Source organism: Pipistrellus hanaki (assembly GCF_964339955.1).
Source record: "Pipistrellus hanaki genome assembly, chromosome: 7".
NCBI classification, from domain to species: Eukaryota; Metazoa; Chordata; class Mammalia; order Chiroptera; family Vespertilionidae; genus Pipistrellus; species Pipistrellus hanaki.
In genome coordinates, this window is record NC_140509.1 from 80,767,626 (window position 1) to 80,786,409 (window position 18,784).

General features: G+C 47.0%; 1 protein-coding gene across 3 annotated transcripts in view; it reads left to right on the forward strand.

Moving 5' to 3' along the window:
- PLEKHG1 (pleckstrin homology and RhoGEF domain containing G1) overlaps positions 1-18,784 on the forward strand; it is a 188,727-nt gene that overhangs the window by 164,315 nt on the left and 5,628 nt on the right. For all 3 annotated transcript variants that reach the window (XM_084890127.1, XM_084890126.1, XM_084890125.1), the window contains 5 exons: positions 3,337-3,370; positions 4,834-4,911; positions 6,661-6,699; positions 8,701-8,723; positions 10,446-12,078. In XM_084890127.1, the coding sequence (XP_084746253.1) occupies positions 3,337-3,370; positions 4,834-4,911; positions 6,661-6,699; positions 8,701-8,723; positions 10,446-12,078 (1,807 nt within the window). The remainder of the gene's footprint in view (positions 1-3,336; positions 3,371-4,833; positions 4,912-6,660; positions 6,700-8,700; positions 8,724-10,445; positions 12,079-18,784) is intronic.

Consider the following 18,784-nt stretch of genomic DNA (forward strand, 5'->3'; position numbering starts at 1 on the left):
GGAAGAAGGGTATGGCATGGTTTGCCCCGTGTCCTGAGAGTGTAACTTGGGTAACAGTGTGGCAATGAGTGGGAGGAGTGAGACTAGAGACAGGAGAGGAATTAACAAGCCCCCACAACAGTGTAGAAAACAGATAAGGGGCCCTGCCGGGGAACCACAGCATAGGAGGGGGTGCACAACCCCCTTGTGGAGGCAGAGAGAATAGGATTCTGCCCACTGAGCGTGAGGAGAGGGGGAAATAGAAGTCCAGGGTGAGGAAGGAGTCGGCCAGGAGGACGGTGTTGTGAGCTCCAGGACAGACTGCGAACAGGAGGAACGGGTTGGATGGGAGCGAGAGGGCTGAGCGCTGGTACACGTGCAGGGGCAGGTCAGCTGCAGGTGACAATTCGGGTCTTGGAAGCTGCCGATCGGCAGGCTCCCTCCACCCAGACAGTAACTGAAGCCTTGAGGGCAGATAGGAGGGCCCATCCTAGGAGGAGCCCATCAATCTGTGGAAAAGAAGAAGAACCCTTAGGAATCCCAACATCTAGGGATCTGCAGTGGGTGGGGATGTAGAGAGCATCCAAAGGAAGGGTAGCGATGAAGTGGTGAGAAACCTGGAGGAAAAGGTGAGGTAACAAAGGAAGGAGAGAATCTCAAAGAGCGGGAGCTGAGGAACAGCCTCAGGTGCGCTGAGGTCCAAACAGATTCCAACAGGAAAGTAGAGGTCAGATTCGCTCACTAAGAGACAGGCGAGGCTGGAGTGGGAGGGAGAGAAAGGGGAGGAAAAGGAACAGACGAAGTGGGCTTTTCTCTTTTAAAACAGAGTTCAGAAAAGACAAAAGCAGGTAGTTTGAGGGAAGGTGAGATCAAAGCAAGACACTGTTTGTAGGTGAGGAAGGCCCTGGATATAAGTAAGAGGAGGAAGAAGACGGAAACAGGAGATGGGGAAAGTTAAGAGGAGGGATGCCTCTCGGAATGTGACCTGGGGGGTGGCAGGGTGGGTTCAAAAGCACGGGGTGAGGGGTCAGTTTTGGAAACAGTCAGAAGCATCTTCCCGGGCTGAGTGAGAAGGAAGATGAAAACAATAGAGAAGCTTTGAGGTGGATTTGAGGGGAGATCGAGGGTCTGATTTCACTGACGGTGGTGGAACTGTCACTTGCTGGGTGAGTGAAGAAGATGGGTTGGTGGCGGAGCGATGAAAGTGGGAAGGTTCAGAGCCCTTGCCCAACACAGCAACCTGGGGAAGGCACCCACAAGGCGCCAGAAGCTGGCCACCGTGAGTCAGTGTGATGAGCCAATTTCAGATGACTCGGTAACTGGTGCTGAGGTGCCAGGGTGCACGTGGGTGCCCCGAGGGTGGGGGTTGGCGACAGGGAAGGTGAACAGGGCAAGAAGGCGGGACGCTCCTCAGCGCCTGTGCAGTGATCAGACAGGATTTGCAGGCTGAGCAGACAGGGAGATTCAATGAGAAAATAGGTCTGGGGTGAAGGAGCGCTGGTCTTGCAAGTGAGAGAACAGGTTCAGCAGGGTGGCAGGCGGGGAGACAGAATGTTGGAGACAGATGTGTAGTTGAAGAAGGGCCCTTTGGAGGTCTGCCTTGGAGGGAGGGCGGGTCTGGGTGGGCCGTAGGTTCTGGGGGCAGCTCCGATTGTGTGTTGCTGTTCTGGAGCGGAGGAAACTTATCAGGGATCACGTGGTGAGGAGTCAGGGTGAGGATTACCCACACGGATGGTGAGATGGTTCGTGCTGGGGCGGGGAGGAGTGAAGTGGGGCGGAAAATGGGATGATGATCACAGGGTAGAACTGGGGCGGGGGGGGGGGAGGAGGAAGATAAGTAGAAATGAGATTTCTCAGAGAGGAGAGGGCCTGTTTTGTTCTTTGTGTATTCTGAGAAGCATCAGCAGCCCTGCTCAGGGGCTGTCAGCAGTGATTCTGCGCCAGGAAATGAGTGTGCGGAGGTGTGTGCTCTGAGGCATGAGGCTCGATCCAGCAGGTGTTGCGAGAGGTCAGGTAGCTCCTGCGGACAGGTGGCTGCATTCTCCCCGTGGGTAGTCACCTGGTTGCTGGCCAGTGCCTTGCAATGAATGTCCTCTGAGCAATGGCAGTGGCTTTGATATGCCCTACCTATTGTCTGCCTACCCACAGGAAATTCAAACCTGCCTATGAATTCCCAGGGGTAATTACAGGCCATTACAAAACACATACCTGTCCTCTCCCACGCTAGCTAGGTGTGTATATTCCGGGCAGTTTTCCCTTTATGTGTGAAAATGGTCACAATAGAATTGTACTTTTTTGTTCAACTTCCTGATCCTCTTAGAATCTCATTCGGTTTCAGCTACACCTTCCTGAGCACGCACACAATGTGCTAAGTACTTACTACTCTTTATTTCACCCCACACACCAAGAAAAACTCCACCTGTCCGCAGGAGCCCAGGGTCAAACCCAGGGCTGTGGCCCCAAAGAGCAAGGCTTCACCCAAGCACTGTTCTCCAGGAATGGACATGGAAACACATTTAGTTAATGTACTTTACGGTAGTGTTATAATAATTTTCTATTTTATTTAAGCAGATACTTAATTTGAACATTTCACTTCTTTCCTTGACTATTTCTTAATCTTTTCTTAAGCTATCAAAATATATATTTGTTCCTGCCAAAACCGGTTTGGCTCAGTGATTAGAGCATCGGCCTGAGAACTGAAGGGTCGAGGTTCGATTCCGGTCAAGGGCATGTACCTTGGTTGCGGGCACATCCCTAGTAGGGGGTGTGCAAGAGGCAGCTAATCTATGTTTCTTTCTCATTGATGTTTCTAGCTTTCTATCCTTCTCCCTCTCTGTAAAAACTCAATAAAATATATTTATTTATATATATATATATATATATATATATATATATATATATATATATATATATATATTAGTTCCTATTGAATCAAAGAATGCATATTGGGGAATTTTTTAAACATCAGAAAATGTACCACCAATCTGATAATATCAACACAGCTGCTGGAAATTCATTAGTTCCTGCCAACCTCCTTCCAGTCCTTTAGTTCAGTGATGGTCCCTGGCTGCCTCCTAGTGGACAATGTGGGAATAACACTTTTTGAAATTAAATGTTGGGGTGGGAGGGACTGAGGTTTAGGTGGTGCCAGTTGTGGGGTATTTACTCCCCACATGGGAGCACTCACCTGTTTGAGTCGAACTATGTGTTAATGCCTAAAAGAAACAATGAGTTTCTTTAAAAAGCTTTTGAAAAACCACTTTTTCGGGGGGGATAAGACCCATGTTAGGATTGGTAGTTTGAAGTAGAAACCAAAAGAATGTGATTGCAATTATAGCTACATTTTATTTCTTTCAGGCAAAGCAAGCAATACTAGAAATGGATGCCATTCGTAAGTTTCATTTTCTTAACACAATTTGAGATTTCATTTTCTACTTGTACCGATCACGTTTCCTATTTTGAAGTTTATAAAAATGTCCGTTGTTAAGTAGCAGCTCTCTGCTGTTTTAACTAATAGTCAGCAGGCAGTACCATCTCTTCCTGACACGTTGATTTGTTTCTACATTCATTTCTCCCACTTTATCTGTGAGTCACCTGACGGCTGACCAGTAGCTAGGTCTCTGTGTCCACGAACAATGTAAGATATGCTCCCAGAGTCAACTCTCACCCCCACCACCAACAATCAAGGTCTCACAATCCATTTCCCATCTCACCCCATTGACAGAAAATCTTTGTTGATTATCTGAAAACATTGAGATAACTAGATAGTTACTGGTTTTCCTGATAACAGCACACATTTCAAAATTACGACTTCCCCACATATATGATTGCATTTCTAGGCTTATACAAGCAGAAATGTATAAGGAAAATAACCTTATTTGCCCTACTTGGACTTGGCTGAGTGTGAACAGGGTAAGCCAGTCCATTGGACCAAATGACCTCGTATATATATATAACTTCACCTCTGACATGGGAGAAGGGCGTGTGGTCTTCACAGCCCTTAGAACTCTCTCGAACGTCAGGTGCTGCTGAAGAGCATTAACCCCAATCTGAAAGCCGTGTTTACAGAGCCATCCTTAAATTGTTACCCTCTGGTGTCAGCATGACGATGATCATTGAATGTGCTGCAGTGATTTAGGGTTAGACCAGATTTCCTGGATCCAAAGTCTGGGTACCCCTTAGATGGGGTAGAAAGACAAACTATGAAATTAAATGATACAGTAATCCCTTTTCTGAGAAGATAATCTAAAGTACTCAACAGATGTTGAAAAGAGCAAAGTCTAGAAAAGTATTAAGAGTCAATGAACTGCCCTAACCGGTTTGGCTCAGTGGATAGAGCGTCAGCCTGCTGACTGAAAGGTCCCAGGTTCAATTCCAGTCAAGGGCATGTACCTTGGTTGCAAGTACAGCCCCAGTAGGGGGTGTGCAGGAGGCAGCTGATCGATGTTTCTAACTCTCTATCCCTCTCCCTTCCTCTCTGTGAAAAATCAATAAAATATATTAAAAAGAAGGAAAAAAAGAAACAATGAACTGCTCAGTCAGTGTGGCTCAGTGATTGAGCGTTGACCTATGAACCAGGAGGTCATGTTTTGATTCCTGGTCAGAATACATGACTGGGTTGTGGGCTCCATCCCCAGTGTGGGAAGTGCAGGGAACAGCCAATCAATGACTTTCTCATCATTGATGTTTCTATCTCTCCCTTACTTTCTGAAATCAATATTTATATTGAGATACATATTCAACACCAGGTATGGAAGAAGGGACTCTGTCTGTCTGAGGGAAGAGAATAAATGCTGAGCTATCCAAAGCAGTCACCAGGCACCTGGTTTTCACAGTCCTGCCTTCTCTTTCCAGATTACCCTGGCTTCTGCTACAGCCCCGAGGGGCAGGCGAAAACCTGCTCCACTCCCTACCGGCTGAGAAGAAAATCTGGTAATTGAGATGTTTCATCCAAAGTTGATAAGCGTGGGGACTAGCGATGAAAGTCCCTTCCTGTCGGACAGAGAGGCATATCCGTCCTGGTCTCGGAGCTCACGGCCAGTTTGAGTGCAGTTGAGGCGACATTGCCATGGGGCTCTCAAGCTTCTGTTCTAAAACTCTTTCCTACTTAAGTCTCTGTTTTCACACATATTAACCAAGTAGCTTTGCTTTGCACAGCCTCTTGCTATAGCAGACAGGTACTAAACCCTATCTACGGTTGTCAGCAAAAAAAAATGTAGCCTGTAAATGACACGTATCTGAGATTGTTCAAACTTAAAACTCTTAACACACAGTTGCTGAATCAGACTCCAGGTAGTGTCACCTTTGGGAGCCCTCAGATGTTTGTTTGTTTGTTTCATTTGAGTGCCTACCTAATCTGTGCTCAGGACCAAAATGCCAGGATAAATCATACACATGATTCCTGCTGGCAAGAAGGTCAGAGTCTAGTGGGAAGATCCAAAAAGGCGACTAAACACCAGGAGAAGGAAGGGTCACCTCTAGGAAGGAGAGAGGGGGCTTAGAGAGCAGAGGGCCAGGACCCCGATGGAATCTAGGGGCCGAGGAGGCAGGTGGGAGGCAATAGACATGCAGATGCCCCAAGACTGAGACAGAATATCTTAGAGGGGACATTGGTGGTCAGATGTAGGATGGAGCTGGGGGTGGAGGTGAGGGAGGGGGTGAGGTGGAGATAGAGATGGAGGTAAGGTGGAGATAGGGGTGGAAATGGAGATGGAGGTGAAGATAGGGGTGGGGGTGAGGGTGGAGGTGGTGGTGGAAGTGGAAATAGGGGTGGAGGTAAGGTGGAGATAGGGGTGGGGGTGAGAGTAGAGATGGAGATGGAGGTGGAGATAGGGGTGAGGGTGAAGGTGGAGGTGGAGGTGGAGGTAGGCAAGGTGAAATGGAGGGAGATGTGGCTGGAGGTCAGAGAGGGGTTTGATCCTGAAAGGCAAGTAGGCCCCATGGGGGGTTGGAACTCAATGCTGCAAGCTATGGAAGGATATCAAGCAATGAGATCTTTGCCTTTGAGGATCGAATTTGAGCTCGATGTGGAAAATGAAGTAGGAGGGAGACCATAAAGCAAGATGTCCCTCTTTTCGGGTGAGAGATGCTTAAGGCTCGATTAAGACATCAGTGACTAGGGTAGAGCACAGTGGGATTCCCACAAAATTATAGATGAAAACAGGAGAAATTAGAATGATGTCCAGGTCAATAACTTGGGAGAGGAATGTCAGTGATAGCCGCAATAAACACAGAGCGAGGGGCAGGTATGGGGAGACCGGTGCACTGAGGTTGAGACGTGGTTTTGCTGGGTCTGTGGGAACGGTGGAGGAAGGCCAGACTAGCAGCTGGCATGTGAGGTCTGAGGCTCGGAACAGGGTCCAAAATAAGAACGTTAAAACTGAACATTATCAGCTTATAGGTGGTAGTTAATGCTAAGGAAATTGCTGTGCCAGCTGGTAGAGCAGGTATTCTGTTATGTGACTCCTGATTACACAGCTTAATGTTCACCTTAGTTTTGATGGGGTGAGTGTCTTGTTGCTAAGTATCTCTAAGCAACAGGGATTTTGGCAAATTTGATTAAAAAAAATTTCTAGAGCAAAATTAATTTGCTCAGAAACTAATAATTTACTTTTAAAGGAAAAAGAACGAAACTCTTGATTTGGTTTTGGAAGTGATGCCTTATTTTTTTCTTCCTCCCAGAACCTTCCTCGAGATCACATAAAGTTTTGAAGACCAGTGGTAAGTCCTGAAACATCTTCCTTTGGCATTCTTGTTGATAGCCACTAAGTCAAACCACGCACACACAAAAAGCACCAGGTGAGAGAAAAAAAAAAAAAAAAGCACCAGGTGAATTACAGATTGATGGGGTTACTTAACTTCTGCAAGTAATAGTGCCCCATTATAAAATGTAAAGCCAAATGACATCAAAAGTTTGCAATATAGATAACAGGCATAAAAAGATTAGTATCCCTATCACTAAAAGGAATCTTATGTATCAAAAAGAAGGGACAAAGGACCCTTTTTGAAAAGGCAGACAATATCATTGGGCAGTTTCACAGAAGAAACACAAACTGGCAATAAAATGCTTAAATGGTCACCCATGTTAGTAATCAGAAAAGTCATACATTTACATTGTGCTAAGCGAAATAAGGTAGTCAGAGAAAGATAAATATCACATGATCTCACTCATTGGTGTAATATAATAAATTGATGAACAAAAGTAGAAGCAGCCAGGACCGGTTTGGCTCAGTGGATAGAGCGTCGGCCTGCGGACTGAAAGGTCCCGGGTTTGATTCCGGTCAAGGGCATGTACCTTGGTTGCGGGCACATCCCCAGTGGGGGGTGTGCAAGAGGCAGCTGGTCAATGTTTCTCTCTCATCGACGTTTCTAACTCTCTGTCCCTCTCAATTCCTCTCGGTGTAAAATCAATAAAATATATTATAAAAAAAAAAAAAAAAGTAGAAGCAAAGACATAAAGCATCCAGCAGACTGTCCAAACTGTAAGAGAACATGTGGGGTGAGGGAGTAAGAGATCAACCAGAGGACTTGTATGCATGCATCTGAGCATAACCAATGGACACAGACACCAGGGGGTGAGAGAAAGTGTTGGGGGCTGGGAGTGGCCATGGGGCACAAAGGAGACTCCTGTAATACTTGAACCAATGAATAATTTAAATTTTAAAAAATAAAAAATAAATGGGAAAAATATCATCCGGTGAGAATTAATAATAACAGAAAAGAATAATTTGAAGTTGAAAAAAAAATCATACATTTAAGTGAGATAGATAAAGTGGGAAAAGCCGTGTGCATGACCTAAAGATAGAGAAAAAGAAGCACTGAGACAATTGGTGTGCACGCTTTTTAGAGCAAAGTTTGGTAAAGTTCATTGACATGTGTGTTACGGGGAGCATTCTGCAGCCGTCAGGAAGAAGGTCATATGTCCATGGAATCACAAGAGTGCCCACATATGTTTAGCAGAAAGTACAGTGTTACATATTGTACTTTTATTTAAAAAGCAAAAACCATGCTTTGTGGTGGGATGGGAGCAGCCGGCAGGGACTGGAAAGATGAACATCAAATTGTGAAGTGTAGTTACCTCTGCGGGCTGGGGTTTGTGGAGAGGGTTCGATCACCCTTTACTTTATATGCTTCCGTGATTAAGCCGCTTGTACAGACGAGAGGCGCATAATCAAGGTCTCCGTAAGAGGGTCTCTGTGAGGATCCATAAGCCCATCCCCAGAACTGCAGGTGCACAGCGCTCTGGTGACCTGCTGAGAGATGCTCTCTAGCTTTCCGTTGTAACCAGTGAGCTGTTTTAAAGTTAACGGAAGCATAGTCCTGTGTTTAAGTGGTTTCCAGGGCTTAGGCCATGTGGATTTTTTTTCAGGTAACACATATTGGAAGGGTGGGGAGGACTTTTGAATGTGTTAACGTGAATTCGTCCATGGCTCTCAGAGATTAAGGAAGATACATACCACTCAGATGTGTGTAGTTGTTTTATCTATAGTCCAGGGCATAGCGCCAAGGTAACTGGGAGGTGTTTTTTGGGAATTAGATCAAAAGGACCCAGAAGCTTCTTGGTCTTGAATTATGAACAGTAAGTTTAAAAGTCTTATAAAATAGGAGTGCTTACCTATATGGGGGATACACTTTGAATCCACAAACTTAAAAAAAAAACAACAAAAAAAAAACACACACGCTTTATTTATTTGTTTGTTTGTTTGTTTTCATTTTTTTCAGAAACAGCACAAGACATTCAAAAGGTAAGCACCCTTGCGTTTCTTGTTTTGCAGTGTGTACTTCCGGCACTTTTTATAGGTGCTCATTCCCCTCGCGCCCAGCCTGTGCTCCGAGTGTGAGCAATTATCTCACATTTCCAAATGGGTTTGAGTGAGGACGTGTCCTTATAATGACCTCCCTCTGAGAACCAGGGCATTTTTTTAAAAACTTAATTTTGTAATAGAAAAATAATATTCAGGCCGAAGCCGGTTTGGCTCAGTGGTAGAGCGTCGGTCTGCGGACTGAAAGGTCCCAGGTTCGATTCCGGTCAAGGGCATGTACATTGGTTGTGGGCACATCCCCGGTAGGGGGTGTGCAAGAGGCAGCTGGTCGATGTTTCTCTCTCATCGGCGTTTCTAGCTCTCTATCTCTCCCTTCCTCTCTGTTAAAAATCAATAAAATATATTTTAATAATAATAATAATAATAATAATATTCAGGATGAAATTTTGTTCTTGTTTTTCTTACTTTTCTCTTCCCTTCCCTCCCTGATACACAGACAAGCAGACATATTGACAGGTAGCTATTCCAAGGCCCTGTGTATCCTAGTCTCATGGACAAGTGGTGAAAGATTCTTGCTAGTTTGACATTTCCAATAGATCACTCCAGTGTTTGGATCAGAGGACATGTCCCTGGTACTAATTAGTCTGAACCGGTCTTCACCCTCTCCAATGAACTCTTTGAGGCTGGTGTTTATACCCATAGCGGGCCTCGGAGGGCAGTCCTCTCCCAGTCTGCACAATCGAGCTCCAGCAAGAAAGGTTTCAAGTTATAAAGGGCCCCATTGTGTGCTCTGGTTAGACATCGTTAATGTCACCTGGAATTTACTTCCTTGCAGGCATCGAGATATTACTTAATTAAATGTACTTTGAAAGAACGTAAAAATCTCATTAGCTCAACAGTGGATTGATGAAATGACATTCCTGCAACCAGGTCTTGGCCTACAACCTGTAAACCAAAGCAGGACTGGTCAGGTTCAGGGCAGAATTCAACAAGTCATTGAATTCTTATGAGCCTAGACTTCCTTCCTGAGAAACTGGTGCAATCATAGCTAATTCACGGAGTGCCTGTGGACAGTAATCTGGGAGGATGTCTGCAAAGGGCCTAGCCCAGGGGTCGGCAAACTCATCAGTCCACAGAGCCAAGTATCAACAGTAACACGATTGAAATTTCTCCGGAGAGCCACATTTTTTAAACTTAAAGTTCTTCTAAAGCCACTTCTTCAAAATAGACTCGCCCAGGCCGTGGTACTTTGTGGAAGAGCCACACTCAAGGGGCCAAAGAGCCGCAGTTTGCCTACTACGGGCCTAGTTTAAGTTAACACCAGTTACATGCCTTTCTGCCCCTTGTGCAAAAATCTGAAGTACTTTTCTTTTTTCTTTTTTTTAAATATACATTTTTATTGATTTCCGAGAGGGAGAGAGTGATAGAAACATCAATGATGAATTATTGATCAGCTGCACACCCCCAAGGGGGATTGAGCCCACACCCCGGGCATGTGCTTTTGACCAGAATCTGGGACCCTTTAGTCCGCAGGCCGATGCTCTATCCACTGAGCCAAACGGGCTAAGGCTGAGGTGCTTTTCAACTCAGTGGAAGTCTTCAGTGTCCACTGATCATTTTCTTTGTGAATGTTACTGTCTCGCAGTGGGCTAGGCAGTGTGTAAACACAGGAGAATGCGGTGCCATCAGTGTCTCTCCCCCCAGGTGTCCAGGGGAGAAGGCTCTCCCCAGCGGAGGTCAGCGGGGCCGTCGCCCGCGCAGAGGAACAGCCAGCCCAGCGGCTCGGCCATCCTCAGCGCGCTCCGCGGGGGCGCGGCCGTCAGGAACATCTGGACGGACCACCAGATCCGGCAAGCCCTGTTCCCCAGCCGCCGGTCCCAGGAGCACGAGGAGGACGATGACGACTACCAGATGTTCGTGCCGTCCTTTTCCTCCTCCGACCTGAACGCCAGCCGGCTGTGCGAAGACAGCACCTCCAGCCGCCCCTGTAGCTGGCACCTGGGACACCTCGAGCCCACGGAGCCCGCCGGCTCCGGCCACAGGGTGGTGAGGCGGGCCAGCAGTGCTGGCGAGAGCAACGTGTGCCCTCCAGAAATAAGGATCCGGGACAGCGACGGCTCTCAGTACAGTCCCCAAAGGGAACCGCAGGAGGACCCCAAGATGGACGGGCAGGACGGAAGGACACCCTTCGGGTCATCCATCGAGCTGACCCTGGACGACATAGACCACGTCTATGATAACATAAGCTACGAGGACCTAAAGCTCCTGGTTGCCCAGCGGGAAGAAGCTGAATCCGCCGCCCCCAAATCAGCCAGGGACTCTGTGCGACCCAAGAGCACCCCGGAGCTGGCCTTCTCCAAGAGCCACGAGAAGAGCCCTCTGCACGCCAGAAGAGGGGCGCCTCGGCCAGCGCGGGAGGCGTCCAACCAGAGCATCCATGAACTGGAGGCGGTGGAGGAGAACATCTACGACACCATCCGCCTCCCAGACCCGCCCGCGCTGGACCTGAGCTGCAGCAGCCTCCCGCGGCCCAAGAGGAGCACCTTCCTGGGCCTGGAGGCCGACTTCGCGTGCTGCGACAGCCTGCGGCCCTTCGTGTCCCAGGACAGCCTGCAGCTCAGCGAGGACGAGGCGCCCTACCCCCCGGGCCCCTCGGACAACCACTACTTGAGCTTGCTCTACGACTCCTTCGGCTGCAGCCTGTCCCTGGCGGAGAAGTCTCTGTCCGACAAGCTGTCCGAAGAAGTGGACGAGATCTGGAATGACCTAGAGAATTACATTAAGAAAAACGAGGTCAAGGCCCGAGACCGGCTCCTTGCGGCGTTCCCCGTCGGCAAAGAGGACGTGGTGCCCGAGCGGCTGCACTCGGAGAGCGCCCCCGAGCTGAGCCAGGACGCGGCCCGGGCTCTGTCCACCCTCTCGCTGCCCGAGAGCCGCACCCTCCTCACGCTGCAGGACAGGCCGGGCAGGGCCAGCCGGGCCAGCTGCCCGCTGGGGGGGGACCACCTGGCTCAGGAAGGCTCCTTTCTCAGCCTCAACCGGCTCTCTCTGGCCAGCGAGGGGCCCCCCCTGGAAAATCCCTATGACCTGGCCAACAGCAGCCTGTCCCAGGCGGACCTGGACAGCCTGGACCCTGGGGTGGACGCCACGGATAAGACCAAGAGCCGGGTGTTTATGATGGCGAGGCAGTACAGCCAGAAGATCAAGAAGGCCAATCAGCTTTTGAAAGTGAAAAGCCCGGAGGTGGAGCAGCCCCCGGCCAGCCAGCCTCCTAAAGCCGGGCACAAGGACCTGGCTGCCATCCTAGAAGACAAGAAGCAAGGAGGGCCCGCCATCGGTAAGTTCCTTCCCTGCTTCCTTCCTCCTTGGCAGGGAGACGGGAGAGCAGCTGTCAGGTTGTCCGTAAGACCGTGAGAGCATTGCCATGCACACGTACATCCTCTCAGCGTGAGGCTGTGGCCTACTAAGGTGGGCTGTCCAAAGCCAATGTTCCTCCCCCCTTCCTAAGTTCTGGCTGGGCTAGTAACCAGATTGACATGAAACCAAATAACAGGGGAAATGTCCAAAGTGTAGTGGAGATGTTCACACAGGGGTGGCCCTAAGAATGTGAGACTCAGGGACACATTGGGCGGTTGAGGCTTCTGTGTCATTCTGGGGATGAGAAAGGGAGGTGTGATTGGGAATTTCAAAGGGCAGGAAGGCAATGTCATGGAGAAAAGCAGTGTTTGGTAAATAAAGGTTGCGGGGACCATCCTTAGTAACAGAACACAGAGGACTCTAAGCACGGGGGCCTTGCTAAGTTTCCCCCTGTCTGTCACTGGTTTTTATTCAACGATAGAATGACGGCTCCCTTCCTGATGCAGGGCCTCGACCTAAATTCCTTTTAGGAAATGAGGGGGAAGATCAAAGGTTTTTTTTCTGAGAGTTTCTTTGCTTAAAAATATCCCAACCAACTCAATAGAATCAATATCCCAAAAGGCCTATGTGTGGGGTGGCCAGCTCTGCTCCCCTCCACCCAAAACAATGTGGACCCTTTCCCACGTCACCCACTCATGCGAGCTGGAGCGTGATTCGGTCTCACGCATGTCACATTTGTGCACGTAACATTGTCACGACAGATCTGCTGCTGTGAGGAGTTTTCTCTAACACAGTCTGAAGCTTGGGATACGGTGACTGGGTTAGCCTGTGGCACCGGGAGCTTTTTCCCGTACACTAGGGTGTCCGGAGGAGTAGCTCACGCGAGCTTTTAAGGTTTGGAAGCGTGAGGAGTAGAATTGCTCTTTGCTCCAGAATCCCAACAAAACCGCCTCCTTGTCCCTGACAGACAAAAAGGAATCCTTTCTGCATTCTCAAGCTGTTCACTCTATGACTCAGTTTTCTTATCACGTATTTCGGTTACTAGTTGATTTTTTTTTTTTTTTAATAACTGCTATCTTAAAAAAATGCACTGAAGACTGTTTCATTTGGTATTCTAACGCATGCTTCCAAAAAGCTTAATTCCTTTAGTCAAGCCTCCTGTGTGGGGCAGAACTAAACCAGGATCTCGGGGATGGTATTGGTACGGTTAGGACTGAAGGAACAAGATGTCCGAGGCTTGACTTCTTTCTCTGTTACAAAGAAGTGCGTGCCTCCTGGCCAGAGAGGACAAAACTGAATGCAGGTCGTGGTGGGGCGGTGGAGATGGGAATACAGCGCACAAATGTCATAGAAAGACATCCCCCAGCCCAGGGCACTGGGCACTGGCTCTCGTCTGAGGACCTTTTCACCTCCAGATCTAGAGAAATTTGTGGGGTGAGGCTCAAGAATTAGCTTTTTAAAAAAATATGTTTTTATTAGTTTCCAAGGAAGGGAGAGGGAGAGGGAGAGAGAAATATCAATGTGAGAGCAGAACATCATTTGGCTGCCTTCTGCACGCCCCCTAGTGGGGATTGAGCCCACAACCCAGTAATGTGCCTTGAATGGACCCACAGGACTTCCTGGGGCAAGAGACAAAGCTCAAACCAACTGAGCCACACCAGCGGGGCAGGAAATAGCATTTTAAATCAGTGTGGCCTTCCAATCGTATTTTAAGAATCCCTGCCCTGGATTTTCTGACAAAGGACCACTCCTCAGTGTCAAAGGAGAGGAGATGTTCTCCAATTAAAAGTAAATGCCAGATGGCTCAGCCTCAGGGACGTTCAGAAACTTAGCTTAATGACAACAAGACTCCTCTGCCAGGATTATGCCACTCACTCTCCTCCTTTCTTTGGGATTGGTTACATCATCTCCATGGAAACCAGAGGATAGGAAGGGGATGTCCAAGTCCTAAATGAATCTACAAGTTACATGACAAGAATCTATAGGGATTTATTTTTTTAAGTTTGAGAGTTGTCTAAAGCGCTACTCTTTCTCTAAAGCTAATCATACAGTAAAATTTCTTAACAGATAGGGAAGTTAAGCCCTGGAATTGTTCCCTGAAGAATTTTACAGACTCTCTTTGAGATACTTTCTTTTTAAAGAAAGGTTAAAATGTGAGAGAAACTAGATCCCATATTTTTTTCTCTTTGCAATAATATGGTTGAATTAATCCATGTTCCCTTGGCAATGCTAGATTGCTACTCTGGTCAGTTGTTATTCATAGAAAATGTGCCTGAGTTCCAGCCGTAGATGGGCTATTTGGGGGCATAGAGAGCACTGGGAACAGTATGGAATTGGCAGTGCAGCCACTGACTGAATCTGGGCCAGCGATCCTCAGAATGAGAGAAAATATACTACTAAAGTTTCTGGTGATGATGGCTTATGCCAGCAGACTGTCGTTTAAGAAGTGGTACCCCCTCTCTCCTCTCTCCCCCACCCCCCCAGCCAGGTTGTGTTGAACATAGACCATCCATTACAAGGCAAAACTCTAACTTTGCTGGAAGCCCATCCTTCAGTACTGAAGCTAGGGCTCAGAGCTACCTTGAATCACCTTCTTTGTTCCCCTTCTTGTAAGGATGCGTAGACTTCCCTTTGTGGTTTTCTTTTGCTTCTCACCTTTGGTTTGCTCTCCTTTTGGTTTTGCCTCCTGGTGTGTGTTGGGACCCACAGGATCTTTTCTCAGTGTTATGTCTGGGTCCTCTCTTGACACGGTGGGCTACGATCATGTTCCCCCCAACAAAGAGGAGACGCTCTCTCCCAGGCATCCTCTGAGAGTGGAGTCATCCCCAGGGCCTCTCGGACCGGAGCATCTTCCATCTGGGTGGATCCAGACCACTCCTGTGCCCACTAGGCTTTCTATCGGTTGACGTGATGACTCCTTTTCTCTCTCTCGTTTATCTGGGCACAGGACGTTGTCATCGAATGGACCGATTCTCCAGACTTCTCCGTGTGGGCCTTGCCACTTTGCCAGGAGCTTGCTCTCGGTGTTGTCCGGAAGGAGGAGCACCCTATTCACCTGCCGACACTCTCGAGCACCTTTATTGAACTCTCTAGCCGGGGTCTACAGGCCCCGGGTCACATTTCCGCCTAGAAATCACACAACCAGGTCTAGTTGCTCCTACCTTTTAGAGCCTGATATAGCTTGCTGGCTGTCTGTTTTGGTCAGGCGTCCCTCCTGATAGTTCTTGAGACCAATGAGGCCTTGGGGTTCTCTTTCTTTGTGTGTGATGTTTTACATGGGAGGAAACTCCATACAGGCATGAGGAATTTCCCTCCTGTACAAAGAAGGGAAGGCAAAATGACATATTAAGCTGTGGTCTACATCTCAAGCAGCATCAGAAACACTGATTTTAATCCTCTATCTTGAGAACAGTATATTTCATGCTTCTCTCAGGAAGCATCCCTTCAAATATTTATCTGGTACCATAAAAACTCCACCTTTTAAACTTTTACAAAAGAGAAATAAACCAGAGACTGCCTTGCGGTTGTCACATCATGATGATGTGCATGTCCTATAAAGACTGCTGATGCCAGAACTAAGGATGCAGGGGACTTGGGTCCACCTGCCTAATACTCAGCCTTGTAGGCTGCAGTGTGATCTGGTCTGGCTATTTCCCACACATCTGGCTATTTCCCACACATCATTAGGGAATCTAATGAGAGCCATGGCTCTGGAAGCTTGTCTTGTTCACATTGGTATCAAGCAAATTATAGACTCACTTATAAGGTCAACCTGAGACCCCCCTCCCCCCCCCCAAGAAAAAAAAACTTAAAACATAGACACAGTATATTGTTTACTTGTGAGAGAAATTTATACTAGTAAATGACAAACTTCTTTATTATCCAAAGATAAACTGTATGCATTAAGAATTGCCTATAGGGGTATGTTAATCAAAGGTTTCTTCCTGTTTCCCCTTTTCCTACTATGCCTGGTTTCTAGGCTGCCTTTCCACTCTCAGTGGCATGGTCTTTGGGAAAGCACATCCATTTTCAACACCGTGCTTTGAATAAAAGGGGGCAGTCCAGAAATTATCTGAGTAATTAAGTAGTTCTTGAGACCAGTTTCTATCTTGAAGTGTGCTTGGTACTCTGTAGGGATTATTCTCCAAGGTTAAAGCTCACGGACAAGCTGGAATAATAAACTAACCCATATAAAACAAGTAGGAACCAAGTGTGTGTGTGCATGCAGCCATATACATGTATGTGTGCACAACCAATAGCCAAGTGTTGGTTGTACACTAAGTACATACAGGGGCATATGGGGTGTTTCTCAGCATCTAGAAGGGTTCAGGAATCTGGAGAAGGGCTGCAAGTAATTAATAAAAACACTAGAAGTATAAATTTGGAATACATGGGGGAGCCAGAGGAGACTTAGCTATAGCAATCAAGTTCCCCAAGTCTCTGGACCCCTAGCTTTTTATTAACACAAATTTCCCTAAGGCCAGGGGTCCTCAAACTTTTTAAAGTGGGGGCCAGATCACGGTCCCTCAGAGAGCTGGAGGGCCGGACTATATGAACTACTAATTCCTACTGTAACACCTCGGCTGCGCTCACTGGCGGGCAGGATCAGACTCCTCTGCATGTGGCCCGAGGGCCGTAGTTTGAAGACCCCTGCCTAAGGCAGTGGTCAGCAAACTGCTGCTCTTTGGCCCCTTGAGTGTGGCCTAGGAGGTCTATTTAAGAAGTGGCATTAGAAGTTTAAGTTTAAAAAATTTGGCTCTCCAAAGAAATTTCAATCGTTGTACTATTGATATTTGGCTCGGTTTGAAAACCACTGCCCTAATGCAAAGCAGATATACACCTCAAAGGCAAGGTTTGGTATACAGTAGGCATTGTCAGGTTTGAGGAACTGCCTTCGGCTGTTTCAGTAGCAGGCAATAATATCTGCAAATCTTTAGGTTTGGAAAAATGCTTTCAGCCATTCCTGCAGGCAATAATATGATTCAGCCCTGCTGAATATAGAAGCCCATCAACTTTTTGAGGACTTCTTTCTTTTTATTATGCTCTGCCTGAATTAGCTTCTAGCAGGGGCACACTATATAAGATTTAACAGAAGAGAAATCAGTTAGACAAAGATTCACGGCAGGGTTAGGGCTTGTGGAGGGTTTTGAGAGGTAAACAGGACTTGATTAAGGAAAAGAAGAGTGTGATAAGGAAGAAAAAGGCAAAGAAATACTATGGATGTTTTGGATAACACGTGGTTTCAGATGATTTGGGCCACCAAGTTCTAAAGTCAAGAGTTAATTGTTTTTATAAGACTTTAGACTTGATGCTAGAATAGTGTGACTGAATGTTTGGATGCTAGAATAGTGTGACTGAATGTTTAACTTAGCTCTCACTGCTTTCCCCAAAGTTGTTATCTTCTTGGGACCTTGTGAAAGCTCAGAGCCTTCCTGATTCTGTTGTGGGATTGGGCTCAGGGCCATAGTGTAGATGACAATAGCTTGGGCAGAAACATCCAACTTTCAGATGAGCCTGCTAACTAATGTCTATGTCTAAAGGTCCTTGCCTTTGCTTGGGTTTCTTCGTTAACGAAACATTATGGATTTCAGGATGGCAAGCATGGCGGTGTCCACATAGACTTTCAATCTCCTAAGGGGTTGCCACATGTTAATTGATATTGAAAGTCTTTACTATGCCTTTTAAGGAATAATAGCTCAGCTATTTATTACTAGAAATTCTAAATGAATAATCGTGGTCCTTCTGAGGAATTTGGATTTGAAAACCTGAAGGATCTGGATATAGGATCTATAATGAGAAGTTAGACTATTTGCCCTAATTCTGGGGACAAGGGAGCAAGTAATTTGAGGGGTTTGCAAGTAAAGGGCACTCAGAATGTAGGTTGATTTCTGTTCTCATAGAAGATAGTCCCAAAAGAAATGGCAGAAACTGAACTAAAATTTTAGTTTAGATTGAAGGAATAATTTACTAACAACACGTTACCAAACTTATAAATAGTTTAAAGGAGAAAATGTATTGTCACTTGCTGGTTACCCTCTATGGGATCGATAGATTCCCTTTATAGAGACTGGAGATGTGGTCTGAGTGATTTATAGGGTGCATGGAATTCTTTGATTCCAGGATAGTCATGTGGGTACCCAAGGGGGGAAATTGTTCTTGAAATTGACATCTCTGGGTTCTCTCTCTCAAGTCATTTCCGGTCCATGAGAATGCTCTATCAATTCTATAAATGTCTTTAGAAAAGTCTGTGATCAGAAGTGGAGCAGAGAGAATGGCCTCATAGCTTAATTTGAAGTGGCAATGGCTTCCATAGAGCTGTGGTCAAATCCTGTTCTGGAACCAATATTAGAGGCATTAGTGTATCAATTATATGCACTAGTGGCTTATTCTTTATATAGTGCAAGCACAGACTTGAGTGCCCAGCTTCTTGGGGTTGGGCAAGGATATATGGGCCCATCAACACACGCAGTTCTGAGGGGCTGGGAGGGAGGGCCTCCTGCAGACATTAACTCCCCAGGCAGTGGCTGCGGAGGGCTGCTTGGAAACAGGAAGTGAAGAAGCAGCCACAGGCAGCAGACTCCTCTGGGAGTAGTTGTCTGAGAGCAATCAAGACTGGTTAAGAAGCCAGGGTAGCCATTGCATGGTGGATTGCAGTCATGCATCTTTTAATGACTACTTGAGTTATT